Below are 17,600 nucleotides of genomic sequence, written 5' to 3'. Positions count from 1 at the left end.
CACTTCCAGATATTCGTGTAGAACAGTCATCTCCATTTACGATCATCGGTGTTGATTTTGCTGGCCCTCTTTTCGTTAAAGATAGTATTAACAAGCAATATATCTTGTTGATAACCTGTGCAGTGACAAGAAGTGTTCATCTAGAACTGGTCGGTGATTTGACTACCGATACATTTCTTCTAGCTTTCCGACGCTTCATTTCTCGACGTGGCTTGTGCTCTGTGGTGGTCTCTGATAATGCACGCACCTTTAAACGTGCAGAATTAGAGATAAAACTCATTTGGAATGTTCTGAATCATGCAGATGTAAAAAACTTTTACTCTGCTAACGGAATTAAGTGGAAATATATTGTTGAAAGAGCTGCCTGGTGGGGTGGTTTTTACGAACGAATGGTACGTACTGTGAAAACTGCTTTACGAAAAACACTTGGAAAATCATGTCTCACTGTTGAGCAATTGCTGACTGTCCTTACCGAGATTGAAGGCATGATTAACTCTCGGCCAATTACATATGTTGGTAGTGACACTGAAGAACCGATTGCTCTGACTCCAGCACATTTTCTTCTAGGGAAACGTGTTACCTCCTTGCCCTCTGTAAGACTTCACCTTGATTCGAATCTCTCTTCCAGGAAATGCTTGATAAAAGCATTTAATTACCGAGAAAAATTAATGAGATCATTTTGGTCTAGGTGGAAAAATGAGTATTTGCTAAATTTGAGATCGGCCCATTCAAGTTTTGTTAAAAACATCTCGCCATTTAAAGTTAACGATGTAGTCTTGATTAAAGATGATCATCTACCTCGAAATTTCTGGAAATTAGGAAAAATTCTTGAATTATTTCCCGGAAGAGATGGCAAAGTGCGGGCTTGCCAAGTTAAAACTGAGTCATCAATTATTAAACGTCCTATACAATTGTTGTATAATTTAGAAATCCAGGACTAAGAAGTAAAATTGTGATAATAATTTTATTATATGTATCATGTACTTAATTTCTAGAATATTAATTATTTAGCTAGTAACATTATTGAATATTGTATAATGTATATATTTTATTATTTGAAATGCGTATTTATTATTTGAAATGTATATCTGTTATTTGTATTTGTTATTTGAAATTTTTTTTTCATATATTTTTTTCTTGCAGTATGTTTTTTATCATATTTTTTTTTCTCGAAGTATGTTTTTATCATATTTTTCTCGAAGTATGTTTTTATCATATTTTTTCTCGAAGTATGTTTTTATCATATTTTTTTTTCTCGAAGTATCTTTTTATCATATTTTTCTTGGAGTATGATTTTATCATATTTTTCTTGGAGTATGATTTTATCATATTTTTCTTGGAGTATGTTTTATCATATTTTTTCTTGCTGTATGTTTTTATCATATTTTCTCTTGAATATAATTGTTATTTAATATTTTTAGTAATTACCAGGTAACTTTCTTGAAGTTAAATTTACAATTCATGAAATATAAATACAATTATTTTCTCTAGGAAGTTTTGATGAACCCCCTGGTTCATCCGGGGGCAGGATGTTGAGAATTCAGTTGACCACGTGATCTCCCTGGGCGGAACTAGCTGCCAATCATGTGTCACGTGGTCTCCCTGTTGTTGTTTAGTATATTTTTTTCTAGGAGAAGCGAACTGGACTCCTGTACTAGAGGGAGTGATATCTCGACTCTCGGATCCCGGCTCTTTCCGAGAGAGTTTTATGTGTAGTTCTCTAGGCTTTCTACACTAAGGCGTATTCATGTGCCTTTTGTTGTTATTGTTACCAATAAACCCCAGAAAAGACAACATGTGTCTTCAAGTCATTTCACTCCAGAACACAATCTTCACTATCGAATAAATTATTGTTCAATCAAGAAACGCAACGGTAATTTATCAGTCGTTGAACTGTAGAATTCTTACTTTTTTTATATTCAGGTATAAAAAAGATTAGGGGAAAAAATACGATCACGATTCTTAGATGAGTCTCCGAATTTAATGATGTCCGAAAAAAACGCATTTTGAAAATTGTATGTTTTATCTATGAATGTGGCAGTTTAGGAACAAAGTGGCGTAGATCAAGGGTCATTAACCTGAAACTCCGGAGCTGCAAGTGACTTTTTTAATTGCTTTTCTTTTTAAGTAAACAATATACATATAAAAAAACTAACACATTAAATTTAAGTAAATAAAAAAAATTCCTAATATTATTTCGTATAAATTTAGTTTACAACATTCTATTTTTGCTTTGATTTGCATTTTCAAATTTACACTTCTACTTTTTTGATGTGACAGGAAATCACTTTTGCTTCATGAAAGTAGAACAGCTTAAAAACTGCCATTATTATTATTATTATTATTTTGATATTTGGAACCTTGTACCTGATATTTATATCAATTAATAATTTATAGTATTTGGTAGTAAGTTGTTAATTGATACACTTTTTCAATTCATTTTTACGAACAGCTGTTTTCAAACATGTATTTTATTAAAAAAGCATCAGCAGCTGAACAGAGTATGTTCGCTGTCTTTGTTTCAAAAGCAGCTATATTTCCAAAATTTTGGAAAACGTTTTTGCGGCATTTAGAATCAGAAAACGCATAATGTTTTTATTTTTTATGAATTATTGTTTATTGTTATCGAAATCGTTTAAATTAATTACTACTGAATGGCAACAGTTAAATGCAAACAAATTATTATACGAACTTTCAGACTGTTCACGGAACGTTTCTACAGCTTTGCTTAATTCAATGCTTCGCTTCTTAATGAATCTGCAAAATAATATTAGATATGCTCTGGAGAGGGCTTCAGTCAGAGAAAACAAGATATAAAAGAAATAAAGAAATACGCATCAAATAAAAAGTTTATTAAGAGCCAAAATATACTTAATAAGCCAAAATATAATATTGTCACTAGATGGACCATCGCTATGACTTAATTATTCTACATTAATGGTTTAACAATAATCCGGGCGAACAAACTATTCGTCAAAAGCGGCTAGTTTGATATTAAAAAAATTTCAAATTATCGAAATAGTTTAATTGGTCACATATTAAAAACTTTCAATAATATTGATTAACTTAAATTTTAAATATCAGTAAAGCTTTAATATAGTTATAATACATTTAGAATTGCAATTCTCCTTCTGGGTAGAAGACGCAACTAGTATGTGAGTGAAAAGTGGCCAGATGAAAATACGGAATTCCTCTTCTCTTGTAGGATTTGCAGATGAATTACCTCTACTTTAGTAACGGAACGTACCTCCTCCGGTAGAGGCTGGATAGCCAGGATATTACTTATAAGATGACTATTAGAATTTCGAAAGCAGTTTACGTCTAACCGTTGCCATAATGATCACGCTTCTTATTCTGGATGCATGGATTTTAATATTTTATGGTAACAGTTGCAGTTAAATACATATTTCAATCCAATATTTATCATCAGGAGTCGAAGTCTGACAACGCAAGGCAATTTTATTTGATGGACAAGGGCCGCTTTGTTGTGGCTCCCCTAATTGTCAAGGTCACCTAATGGTAAAACCGCCGCTGGTACTATTATGGAAAAGACCTCGTAATTTATAATCGGAGTTAAATGACGAGGACGACACTTGAAACTTCTTCAAGAGATGCAATGAAGAAGTCCATTTTCAGTTAACATTTCTTTTTTCACCTTATTTTCTGAAGCTTCACAACAAAATAAAAAAAACACACAAAACAATATTACAATTTTCATTTATAATATTAATTACAATAGGCATTATGTGTTTGTTATTACAGGAAAGGTTCTGGAAGCTTTAAGCACATTACTCTTACTGACGTTGCTAATTTTCATCGCTAAAGGATACACCGTGACCAGGGGACGACTTCGCAAGAAAACATTGTTGAAAATCGCTGGATTTTTGTGGATGTACATAGTCGTATATGTTATTCTGTTCCTGTATGAGAGAAAGGTATTTGATCTGCTGAGATTGTGTTACATATTTTTTCTAAATTATTTCAATTCATTTTCTTGTGTACTTTAGTAAATTGTGCTACCAAACTTTGTTTAACAAATCTTACGATTTGACATACTTTTGGCTTAACAATAATGCTTCAGTAACAATGTTTCAATGATTTTGATAGGTAATGATGCTCTAGAAGAATTGATTGGATATCATAATTTCTGTTTGCTTCCTATTTCCTCTTAATTTTTAGTTTCATCACGTATGAAGATAAATTATTTTTGATACAAAATTTTGATAAAAACAATTCATTTGAAATAACTATTTTCCACTGAAAATCAAGTTTATTAGAACGTTGATCACATTAGACTTAACAGTTTTAAACCAACTGAAAAGAAAAATTGTGTTAATATTCTAATTATCATTCAAGTATATGAAAAAAAAGATTCATTCGATTTCTTTAAAGTTCTCTTAAAATTTATAAATATTCAATGAAATTCTTTGGAGAAATTGTTTATTCTGACTATTGAAGAACTATTAAAATTTTCTATTAAAAACTTTTTAACTTATGCCTATTTAAAAAACTAATTATTTGCTAAATTAAATAATTCAAAGCTTCATGAAATAAATTGGCTAGCATAAGAAAATGTGACAACTTAGAAAATCAAAATTATATAAAAATAAAAGGCGTATATATGCAGTCAGGAACCAACAGACGACGACTTTAAATGAATTTTAGACTAATAAGTGCTTTTAAAACTGCTTAAAAATCTTAATTCCTTGCTTCTTTATCTATATATTTAAAAATAATGCCTATAATTAAAGAACTAGTTGCCTAGTTCTAAGCACTGATCCGATTTCGCCAATTTTTGCTTCTCATGAAAGCTTATTTAAATATGTCATCAATGGCCGTCTGCCCTCCTCCAACTTCCATTTTTGAGATATGCATAAAAAATAAAACTTCATTGCTCATACCTTATGGGGAACACTGACGACGGACTTCCCTAATTACAAGTATTGAATATATCTCGAATTTTTTAAAATTTCATTTAAGCCGTCTTCGGTGACTAACTAATCCATGTCGGAAACATTATCTATTTTTAACTATTTTCTTAACTTTTGTAATCGTTACAATTGTTTCAGTTTTGAAAGTAAGCAATTATCCAAATTTTTTAATGATTTCACTCATTTCTAAACAATGCTGCTCTTTCAATCGTAAAATTAAATATATTCATTGAGTGTTTAAACTACATTCTACAAAAATCTTTACGCATAAATGCAACAACTGATGCAGTCAAGCTAAGCGAAGACGAGACAACTTAAAATCAAGTCGAAAACATAATCTTGCCAGAAGTTCGCATTCATGCATAAAAAAAACTTCTAATACTGTATTTTTGTAAAATTAATTACAATGCTATGGAGTGTTTAACAAAATGTATCTACCTCAATATAGTAACGCAAATTATATATATATATCTAGATATTATTTACAAATATAAATTCGATTCATCACTTTTCAATTGCCTAACTATGTCCTTTCGTACTAAGGAAGTAATTCAAAACGGCTCCAATAAACTTTTTTATTACTGTTGATATTGTGTTGTCAAGTTGAATTCAGATTTACAAAGATTCACTGAGCTCAAAGCATCGTTGTAGACGGATTAAGGTGTAAATTTAGCAACAACAGGGGAAAAAAAGATAGATAAAAATTGGGATTTTAAGCTGAAAATAATGTTATTAGAATATCAAGTTTTTAGGACATGTTCCTTTGCAACTGCGCATGCTCCTGAATTGCATAGAATTAGAATGGAAAGATCTCCCTTCAAGATTAGAATTAACCGAAGTTAAGCGAAGCATTACAGATTTTGACTTTTCTTTGCTGTTTTTGTTTTTATTCTGAAATAAGCAGAAGTGCTCTACCGGTATTTTCTGGCATTCTATACAAAACATATTTTTATCGCCATTTCCTATGCATAAAATAATGGACCTTGGTTAAGACTGCGAATATATTGCATGGCATTGGTGGACATTAATTACTAAATATAGAGCTTCGGCATGAATGTAGCCCTTTTAGTGAATCTATAGCGAGAAAATGTATTTTAGAAATTATTTGCAACTCGATTGACCCCAAACTTAGACGCGAAACTACAATTGTAGTCACTCGATAATGTATCGATTTTCATCGGTAAACACAGACAGATGGTCACCACTTTCATAGATTTAGCTCAAAATTCGATAAGTATCTATATTTTAGATTCTGTATCTGTGTAGTACATTTTATTTACACAGCTCTTTGCGTTTTGTTGCTACCGATCTCATCTGTGCTCGAATAGCCAGACAGATAGCCTTTCTCAGAATGAATTTCGCTCAAAATTTGAAATTTGACTCAAATTTTACATATTTGATTGTGAGTCCTTATGCAAAAATTTACCTTTTCAGCTCCAAGGGTTATCTCTCTCTCCCTCTCTCCATCTATCTTTTCCATCCCCTCTCTCTTCCCATAGTTGGTTCCATAGGAGGTCCCAGAGCTTGGCGACAAACTTGGCGACCATTTGGCGACTTGGTGACGAATTTGGCGACTTTGGAGCAAAAATAGATTATACCCGAAACATCGAGAATTTTCCCGATCCGTCCAGTAGGAACTGAGTTACGCCTCGAACGTTCCTGATTGGTTGAGAGGCTTCTAGCCCCGCCTCCTGAGACCTATAAAAGGAAGCAGCCGCAGCTGCCGGGCAGTCGCGAACCAGTGGAGTCGAAGAGTAGTCGGAAGCGAAAGAGTAGTCGTCGTCGTGAGCCAGTGGTGGACAGAGAAGAGTAGTCGGGATCGACGGTAAAGAGCTGGCCTTCCAGAGATAAGCGGAGCAGCGACGGAGTGAAGCTAGTGCTGAACTAAGCTGTGCGCTACTGACTGCAGTAGAGTCTGTTGTATGCTGCACGTCTCGGCTGAAGATAATCGTGTTCTGTGCTGTATATAGTTGTCGTCTTTGTGCTGTCCTGTGTGTCTTCGTGTAAATAGGCGTCGTTGTTTTATTTTCACTGCCGCCTGGTGATTGAGCATTCTCCACACCATATAACTCCCACTATCCAAACGAACCCTGGGAAATTTCGTAACAATATGAATACTATCAATTGAGTATTATCAACCAATTTTGTTGTGCTACCTTTAATCAAAACTAATGAACATACTATTTTAAATCGCACTTGTTTAATAATTACAGGATATTCTGATTATTTAAATGAACCAGTGACAGTAGTCTTCCCAAAACTTTCTCGCATACTGTCTCATATATTTGTCATACCAGAGAATGCCTTGCATGGCACTGGCGTACAATAGTTATGATATATCAACTTTTGGCATGATTTAAGTATTTTTACTGAATCTACAGTACCATTGGAGAATTATTTGGCGATTAATCCTTGGCATGTGGTTAATAGTATCCGAAAATAGAATTTGTGTTTTAGATACGTTTTTCTCGGCCGATTTGACACAAAACCACACTTGTAGTCACAAAATCCGTTACTGAATTTCATATAGTTAAGTCATTGCGTTTTTTAACTATCGCATTTACATATTTTTGTAAGTGCAGACCGACAGACAGAGAAAATGTAGTAGGATTTAGCTCAAAATTTGACAGGTAACTACACTATGGATGTTAAATGTGTGTGCCGAATTTTATCTATATAGCACTCTTTGTTTTGTGATTATCGTGTTATATTTGAACAGCTGGACAGATGAACTTCGTCTGAACAGATTTTACTCAAAATTTGATGTAAAGGCCTATACTAAATTTTTTCCATCTAGCTCAAAGTGTTTTTATGATCTTTGTCATAGACAAACGGACATTTTCCAAAAACATGTTTGGCGATTTCAGGGAGGTATAAGGCGTGAAGATTCGTCACAATGTTGAGTTCGAATTTTTTAACGATTACTATAGTTCGTCTATATGTACTACGTATACGAGAAATTAAAAAGTCAAAGCCAAATTGACGCTACGGCGAAACTATTTAGTAAAAATAATCTCTCTGCTCAAGGGCTGTGCCAAAATTATACTTTTTGTGATATTTCTAGAAAACGCTCTCTCTCTCCCCCCTCTCTCTCTAGTCTCTACAAAATGGAGGGCAGAAAGGACAAACAAGCAGTGATGATTTTTGGCTCTTATGTGAAATAAAAATAAGTACAAAGGGACTCTGTCTAGTTTTGCTTTTTCTCATATAAAATGTCCAAGAAAGTAGTGTTTTTCAGTTTTTTTATAGCATATGTAAATATCATGAGTTATTATGTAAATATAAAATTGGCAAAATCGGACGATTAGTTGAGATAGGTCTCTGGTTTATTGGATTTTTTTTAAAATTCTTTTCAAGATATAGCTATCATATTTGTAGGTATGATGAGTTTTAATGTATCAGTCCAATTGGATATAATCTCACTTAATTATTCAGAAATTTTGTAGTCAGTGCATTTTTTTTTCTTCTTCTTTTTTTCAGTTCTTTGATCTCGGGCAAGTATTGTACATATACGAGAGTCCTGCAGGCTATGGTATAATTGGTCTACGTCTAATCGGATGGGCGTGGTTCGTCTATGCCGTCATATTCACAATGATGCATTATCCAGAGAAATCGAATTTCTACACGAAACTCTTTCTTCTCTATTCTGTATGGTACGCATGCTTCCCTTTTTTTTTCTTTTTTTTTTAAATTTTTATTCTAATGAATTGTCTGCACATTTCCTAACAGGTAACTAAAACGAGATTCAAAGTAAATATATTTGGCTAATGAATATTAAGAAAAAATTCTCACGATGCCAAGAATGCCAGACTTGAGAATTATAAATTTGTTAAGTTTTTTCGGACTTCTCAAGTACTTTACTTACAGGGTTGTCCCCAAAAAGAGGAAGGAGCCTTTATTTACTTAAATATTGCAATCAGACATATACACTTCCAATTGTAAAATTTCTTCAAATAAAAAGCACAAATGTATGAAAATATTTTGGCTCTTGTAGAAAAACATAACAAAAAAAATTAATAAAATTTATTTATTATACGACCCCCATATTAAAATGTATCGATGAGTAAAATATTTTTTCTTGCGTTCTTCTATAAGGATACAAAGTTACATGATTATGTTTGCAAAATTTCCTATTAAAAGGTAAATTTATTGATTCATACGATTTTTTTCCTTTTTCTGACTAGAGTTTGAACGAGTCTTTCGTTGTAATTTTCAGGGATAATAAACATAGTACGAAAGATCATTAAAAGAGAAAGTTTGTTCAAGAGAATTAAAAGAAAAAAGATTATTAAAATAGTAGAATCAGAAAACAACGAGGCAGTTATTATTTTTCATTACAATTTTAAAAACATGGACGTGGTCCCTCCGAAATTTTTCTCGCATACTCTCCAACATCCTCTTATTCTCTCCCTCGCATAAAAATATACTATTGAACAAAATGGAACCAACCAAAGAATTTTTAAAAATACCACATCACACATTTATAGAAAATTGTCACTAATGGCGGGCCTGTTATATCAATCAATGGATTGCATGAATATTATAAGGCGGCAAGTTATTACGCTGAAATATTCTCTATATTGTAATTTATAGAATGTTGAGTTCCGGATCGGATGTCCATACATTAACAAGACGGCAACTTGAAAAAGAAGCCAAAATATCGATTTCTACAACGCATATAACGCCTCATCCTTCTCGTTTCTCTACAGGAAGTAAGGATCTTGTACTCTGTAATTGCTAAACTGTTTTGTAAACACACAACTTAGAAAGGAATCGGAAATTCGGAAAACGACGTTTGTATTCTTCTACAAATAGGCCGGCATTATGATTACATACAGCATCATTCGTCATCATATCCAAACATTCCTTGTTACTGAAATACATCATTCTGTTAGAAAACATACAAATGCGAGCAAAGAATTTTGTTTCCTTGTTCGGAATTCCAATACTTCTCTGGGATATCTTAAATGTTCAGTTTCTCAGATTTATCACCTCTTCTTTATAAAGTCAATATTGTGGTTGTTGATCAATCAAAATGAACAACATCATGCAAGATTAGCAAATTTCTTTGATTCATGATGACTGGATGATATCCTATTAGACGAATACTTGTATATGACAATTTTTCTTTTTTAAATAAATTTGCATTTCTGAAATAAAAATTTCATCTAAATTTGTGATTAGTTCCTTTAAATTTAAAAATAAGTATTCTGCTGATTTTGTAGATGGAAATACGAAACTTTGCGTGTGCTTGGATGAATGTAAAACAAACATTTTATGAATTGACCTTTTTATTGAACGTTTAAAAATTTAATATTTTCTAAATCTTTTAGTATCAATATCCACAGGAGCCAAAGTGTTTTCATACAATTGCCCGTCTTATTAATGAAACTTTACAATTGGAAGTATATATCTAAGTACAGTGTTTAGGGAAATAAAAGTTTGGTCCACATTTTGGGGACACCCTATATATCTCCGCAGAGTTAATTTTAATTCACAAAAATATAGTATTAATTTTAAATGTTCTGTTTGGTTTTGGTTTGGTTATATTAATGTCCCGTTTGAAGCAACACTAGGGCTATTTTGGGACGGACCCCGTAATTTTGAACCACGGTCAGATGACGAGGACGACACCTGAGCTTTAAATGTTCTCTATTTTCCCAACAGGTTTCTCTCTGCTCCAGTCGTCATCCTCATTTCGACGTTCATTGTGCCAAAGTGGGTTCGAGAGAAGCTCCTGAACACTGTGGAACTCTTCATCTCCATAGCCGCTCACTTCGTGTTCTTTGTAAGTAGCCACTGTCGCTTTTATCTTTTTAAAATATAAAAGGTAACTCACCAAGATGTCCTTGATCGAAGATGGATATAAATTCCTTGTAAAAAATTATAAGAAAAAAGTTGAGAATAGAGTAGAAGAGTGCTTGAAGTTTTGTTCCCATGCATAGTGATATCTTTAATAATATGACAACATCAAATCAGTTGCCCACTTCATTACTATATGAAGCATTTTCAATTAGAATACTTCAGATGATAGGTTCTGAAAATCTCCAAAATCCGTTCGTTGTTTATATGGTGAAAAACAGGCACAATAACAAATGACGAACCTTTATTCTACTTGAATACATGATACACATGTACAAAACACAGATTAAAGGAACTTGAGACAGCATTTTCAGTGAACAGCAGTACAAAAACAGCAGATAGGTAATAAAAAAATCATAGAACACAAGGTGCTCAGTTAGAATTCGTTGTCAATCAGCCCTCCAAATGGAGACTTCGCTGAACTATTCGCTTTAGTATTCAACTGACTTTTCACTATTGATTATATCTCTCCATCTCAGAGGTTTTCACAGCCTTCATGACGTTGAATGTTCTAGAAGGATATTGTATCTTTATTTCTAGTCCATATACAATCAATTCAAGAGGTTTCATTTTTGTCACCAATTCCGGGGTTTTTAGATTCGGCATCCATTCTTCATCCATCATAACTACCTTTAAAATTATCTGCCTCTGCAGGAGATTTATTACTCTGCAAAGCAATATTACAAATTCCTAACAATAGTAAATTATAGTTCATTCAATTCTTTCTTTATTCGTTTACTCTTACAGGAAACGAAGGAGGTAAGACAAATTTTTGGAATAGAAGTATTTCCAGGAAATTAAACACAAAATGTAGCCTCAGATATTTCGGAGACTCATTTGCAAAACTACACAAATTATGCTTTCTGTGTATTTAAATTAATCTTTCTATTGAATCTAAACTGTGCGTATACATTCCAAAGCATTTATTGAAAAAGAAAGTGTTAAAAACTACATATTGTTAGAAATCTGCAACATTGCTTTCCTGCAGTGTCATCAATGAAAAAAGAGATTTACAAATATTTTTAATAAATGTCTGGTCCATGAGCCCCGACTTTAGCAACAAGCTTGATGATTATCTGAAAAAAAAAAACTTGTTGACAAAAATAAAACTTCTAGAAAATACAAGAACTCTGGCGCTATCTCTCTTTGGAACCGAGATCCGGAGAACCTATCGGAAATCCCATACTTTCCTGGGAAGTTAAAAAGTGAGGCGTTCATATGAGGAGTGAATTCTTTATTTGGAGTGTTGAACGTGGAGTGAGATTTCTGACACTATTCTTCTCTAAGCACTATTGCTGTATTCTATAAGCTCGTGTTTTGAATTTCTACAAGTGCGCCTTGGGTATGTTTTTGGTACTTCTACCTCATGGTAATTTTATGGCAGAAATATCGTTTCCCATTATCCAACGTGCTGGACTTCTTCCTCGGGAAGCCACCGAGGAAGTACTCAAATAATACCTTGACATTAATGGTCATGCTTTACGTTTCCTGACTTAAATGGGCTACCATTTAGATGCCGACCATGCACTAAGGTTAGTCTCTTCGAGCAGTAATCACTTATACAAGCAGAGGCTCAGATTTTCATCTGGTGTTTGCCCATTTTTTCCCCATCATTACTTACAAGGAAGCTATAACAATTTGTAATTGGGCCAACCATTTTGATAATTATTACCATTCTGCTAATTAGAAAACATCATTCCGGGGATTTTGACATTTAAAATGCTAATGATTGAAAAAAATTCAGCTGCTTGATTTGGAAAATAAATAAAGTATGATATACATTTAATTACCATTTTCAGGTACTTACGAGGCCATCAAAGGCAAACAAGAATTTTCCTTATCACGTGAGAACATCGCAGGTAAGAATTTCTTTTCTTTCTGTTTCTTCTTGCAAAACTCTTGAGACCAGATTTCATTCATTTCAGAGCCCAGAGCTGAAAACATTATGAAACCTCTAGATTGTGAAACCATGACACCTAAATTGTAAATCTGTATCAATTGTTGGACATAATCCATCGAAGGAAAGGGATACAAAATATGTTCTAAATTGTCTTCACTAATCTATATAATAATAATAATAATAATTTGTATTATACAAGGAAGTTGAAAGATGAACAATCCCGTTGGTTTATCTCACTTTTATACTCTTAATCTAATATTTATTTAATATTTCCATTATTAAAATTTCGTATTCTATGCCAGTCACTTACAGAATTAATGCAATTGTATTTATTTATTTCTCTCTCTCTCTCTCTCTCTCTCTCTATATATATATATATATATATATATATATATATAATTTAGCCCCTAGTAAAATATTCTCTTATTTCTTGATCTAATTCCACTTTCGGTTTAATAAATTCCTTTGTAAAAATAATGTGCCATCAGTACTACGTATCGAGTGATACTTCCGTCGTCCTTCTCAAAGTCACCACGTGTATTTAATTGGCGCGTGGCCGGAAATTCCATGTTATATAAGACTAGTGATCATTTGTTTCGGGCCTTCTTCCCTTTTTGCCTCTCTTCCTGACTTCTGCCATTGTCCGCATCTCTGCTTGTAAATAATTATGCTTTCACGAAATGGATAATAGATTATTTTGGTTGAAACAGAATGCAGGTTCAAAGACGTTGAAGAGACATATTATATTTTGAAATTAATTTTAATATCCATTTCGTGAAAACATAATTATTTACAAGCAGAGATGCGGACAAGGCACGTCCGCCACTGTGCGGACAATGGCAGAAGTCAGGAAGAGAGGCAAGAAGGCCCGAAACAAATGATTACTAGTCTTATATATATATATATATATACATATATATTGTAATCGTCAAAAAAATAAAATTCATGATTTTGAGGAATCATCAGGTTTTCTAGAGTCCTAAAAATGCTGTTTAGGAATTATGTCTGTCTGAAAATACAATAATCAAAATATACTTTGAGCTAGACAAAGGAAATTTGGTGTATAGTCTTTATAATATATTTGTAAATTTCTGCCAAATTTTGAACGAAATTCATTCAGGATTAATCTGTCTAATTGCTGTTCGATTATATCTGACCTTTATAACTATAAAACTTAAAGAGATATGTTAATAAAATTTGGTACGCAAGTTAATTGGAGTCAAATTCGCCAAAAGGCTGATCGTATGTTCTTTGGTAATTTCGCATGCATGTAAAATGCAATTATTTATAAAAGCGACGACGTAGGTAAATGAAATTTGGCATGTTATCTTCTGATTCCAATTGTAGTTAGATATCAAATTTTGGTTTCATTCAGTCGAAAAAAGAAGTAGTCCAAAATCGAGTACTTGCGTATTAACCGCATGTCAAAAGTAAATCGCAAAATAATAGAAAAAATTATCTGATAAATTCAGAGAAATAGCTAGATTAATGCAAAGGTCAATACTACATGAGTGTTATTCACTAGTGCTAGGCAAGATATACATGGCCTTACCCTAAGTCCACAATTTTATATAGGGGAAGGGGGGAGTAACTTTTATTGGAGAGTATGCGCGAACACAACGAAAAGACCAACATCTCTAGGTTTTATTTTGTGCTTAAATATGTATTTAGGATAATTATATATAAAAATTGATTATACCATCTATATTCTTCCATTTATCAAAGGTTGACTGTTAAAATCTTTTACTACCATTAATAGTTCATCAATTTTAACTAATAATATCAATCCAAATTTTAGAGAATACGCTTCAAACGATTCATATCCATGCCAGTACATTACAGGTGTCATTTTCATCTTGCTTGTAGATCGGAGTGATGTTACAGACAAATGGAGCCACGCCGATTGGAGACAGTTCCCTTGACAAATTCGCACACCATCCTTATGCTTTGACATCGCCTAATCCGACGCCTAACTACGCTGCTATCTTTGGAATTCAAGCAAATGGAAACCATCATCCGCCAACTGAAATGGTAACTTGTCTCTGTAATATTTTTCAACAGCATACCATATATTTTTAAAAACGGGCTATTGTGATAATCTAAGAATTTTTTTCGATAAATTGATTTCTAAAAATCATTCGACTTAACCTTACGGGAGATATAAATAGCATACTCCTTAATAATGCAAGATATCGTAGATCGCACTAGAATTCTTCTGTATAATTTTTTATTTATAAGTTACAGAATGGCATCAAGAATACTTTTTATTTCATTATTAGAAGCCTTTGGTGAATAGCTGGTTGACTGGGATTATGGTTTGTGTTATTTCCAATTAAATCTCTTATTCATAAGTTAATGTTTATGATTCCCCCCCCCCCCAAATATTTTTAAACATCAAATTTTGATATTTTTTTAGTCTTATATATATTCTGTTTATTGTTTAACTGAACCAACCTGATAGAGTCAAGTCCCATGACATCAAAGTGATTTTAACTTTAAAAGTATTTTATTTTCTAACTTTCACAGTGTCGTAACTTTATTTTCTTATTTCTCATGTAAACTGCATATATATTAAAAAAGAATCTCTCTTCTCTAATTTGTAAAAATGGAAGATATCACGTGATTAACTATTTGATGGATTGATAAAAATGATTTGAACTTCAATTAAGCAATGAAATCATTGCTTAAAATTTTGTTTAAAAAATTTGTTTCAATGCACAAATTTAGGAAAATTTTACATAACAATTAAATTGGTATTATTAAAAAAACAATTCTTGAATTTAAAATGAAACAAAAATTAGTTTTGAGCAATAATATTTTATAGATTTATCGTGAAAAAAACGCTAAAGTCTCGCTAAATTTTGAATTCATTCAAGTTTTAAAAATACTCTAAAGTGGGTATTCCAAACTCCAAAGTATATATTTGTCAAATTTGACAGCTCTATATCATATGGTCTATCTTGTAGAAGACCAACACATACAAACAGCATTCATTTTATTGTTAATGAAGATATAATTTTAAAAACATATGGGAATTATTAAGAGCATGTTCTTCTTTATAGTATGCAATATAAATGAGTCAATTCTTTTTACTTTTTTTGTATATTAAATAAAGAATAGATATTATAACCGTCAAAAAATTCACACTCGAGATTTTGACGAATGTTCTTGTTTTAGACCTCTACGAGTTCGAGAAGCATATTCTTGGCATTACGTCTGTCTATCTGTTCTTTGAACATGATAATTCGGAAATGCTAGCTAGATGTATGAAATTTGATGTATGGACTTAAGATCAAATTTGTATATTTCAATCAAATTTTGAACGGAAGTATCTACAGGAAATTTGTCTGTCTGTTTTTTCGTTTAACTACAAAAAGCAAAGAAGGTGGTAGATAAAATAGTCCATAGCTTTGGTGTTTAAAACGTAGATTTTGATCACATTTTGAACCATATTTGTCGGAAAGTTGGCCGTTAGTCAGTATGTACTTTCGCAAGCATGTAAACGAGTATGCGAAACTTAACAACATAACATAAATGGATTGATTTGAATAAATGGAATTCGGTCTGTATTTCAACTATAGTTTCGTGTCAAATTATAATTTCATTCGGAATGCAAGCCGGCGTCCTTGCATAGGGGTAGCGCATCTTCCCCGTGATCTGGGCGTCCCCGATTCGAATCCCGGTTTGGGCATGGTTGTTCTTGGCATGGCATCTGTATTCTATCTGTGAGGTGTGTGAATGTGCCTCCCTGTAAAAAGGGGGTGTGCAAGCGAATGTGTGAGTTTCATCTTCATATGAGCTAGAAGTCAGGCTTCTGCCCTCGGGTGCTCAGGGGTCTTTACCCTCAGAAGCTACTCTACCCCCTTTCCGTGGTAACGCGGATACGACATCATAATCATCATCATTCGGAATGCAAAACGGTGCTCATAACTCGTATTCGTGGATAGGTTCAGTAAAGATATTAGCCAATATATTTCGTAATTATTGTTTGGTAACACCAAGATCTACAGTTTTATGCAGGTGAAGAAGCAATAAGTTAATTGGAGAGTAAGCGAGAAAGTTTCAGCTGTCTTTTAAAAACAAATTTCGTTTGCTTTTTTTCAGGTAACTTACGGACCAGCTGCCAGACCAAGTGCTCCACCCATGGCAGACGCTATTGCAAGACAAAGCTAACGCATGTTATGTCTAAACTGAATCATTTCATCAAGCATGTCATAGTCAGGCTTTTCTATATGTATTTAAAAAAAAAGAAATATGTGTATTTCTGAAAAATATGGAATTTATTTCTTCAAAATTGTTAACAGCCATGTAAATTAAAAAATTTCAAAGCTAGATGTCATTGTATGAGTCATATAACCTGGCACTTTGTTTCTAAAATCTTTATTTGCCTTAAGATTTCTACTGTTTTCGTGCAAATATCCTTCAAGTATATAAACACTGACGGAAAAAAAATCCCAACACCAAGAAAAAATTATTGTAGAGTAATGAAATTTGGACAATCTATTTGTCTAGTTAACATGTTTAATTGATTAAATTTTCAAAACATAGATTAATTTAAACTCAAGAAAATGCATTTCAAACGTGAAATGTTGTTACATTAATAACCGGTGTATCCTCCAGAATTTTGAATGCAAGCCTTCAAAAGTTCATGCATTGTGTCATATAGATGCCGAATGTCACTTTGTGGTATCGAATTCTATATTTGTTGTATTTGTTCTGTCAATACTGGGACGGTCAGTGTTGGCTGTGGATGATGCTGGAGTTGTCGTCCAATGATATCCCATACGTGCTCAACTAGAGACAGATCTGCTGATCTTGCAGGTCAAGGTAACATGTAGACACTCTGTAGAGTACGTTGCATTACAACAGCTGTATGAGAGTGAACGTTATCCTGTTGGAAAACTCCC

General features: G+C 32.8%; 1 protein-coding gene across 1 annotated transcript in view; it reads left to right on the top strand.

Annotated features, from left to right (window-relative positions):
* LOC129981245 (transmembrane protein 145-like) overlaps positions 1-16,990 on the top strand; it is a 59,596-nt gene extending 42,606 nt beyond the window's left edge. The window contains exons 8-13 of the mRNA XM_056092010.1: positions 3,763-3,935; positions 8,412-8,584; positions 10,599-10,719; positions 12,593-12,652; positions 14,560-14,724; positions 16,798-16,990. Of these exons, the coding sequence (XP_055947985.1) occupies positions 3,763-3,935; positions 8,412-8,584; positions 10,599-10,719; positions 12,593-12,652; positions 14,560-14,724; positions 16,798-16,866 (761 nt within the window). The 3' untranslated portion in view covers positions 16,867-16,990. The remainder of the gene's footprint in view (positions 1-3,762; positions 3,936-8,411; positions 8,585-10,598; positions 10,720-12,592; positions 12,653-14,559; positions 14,725-16,797) is intronic.
* Positions 16,991-17,600: the final 610 nt, after the last annotated feature.

The sequence above is a fragment of the Argiope bruennichi genome, chromosome 1 (assembly GCF_947563725.1).
Source record: "Argiope bruennichi chromosome 1, qqArgBrue1.1, whole genome shotgun sequence".
Taxonomy (NCBI): domain Eukaryota; kingdom Metazoa; phylum Arthropoda; class Arachnida; order Araneae; family Araneidae; genus Argiope; species Argiope bruennichi.
Note: the sequence above shows the minus strand (reverse complement) of the source record. Positions and strands in the feature narration are given on the sequence as shown.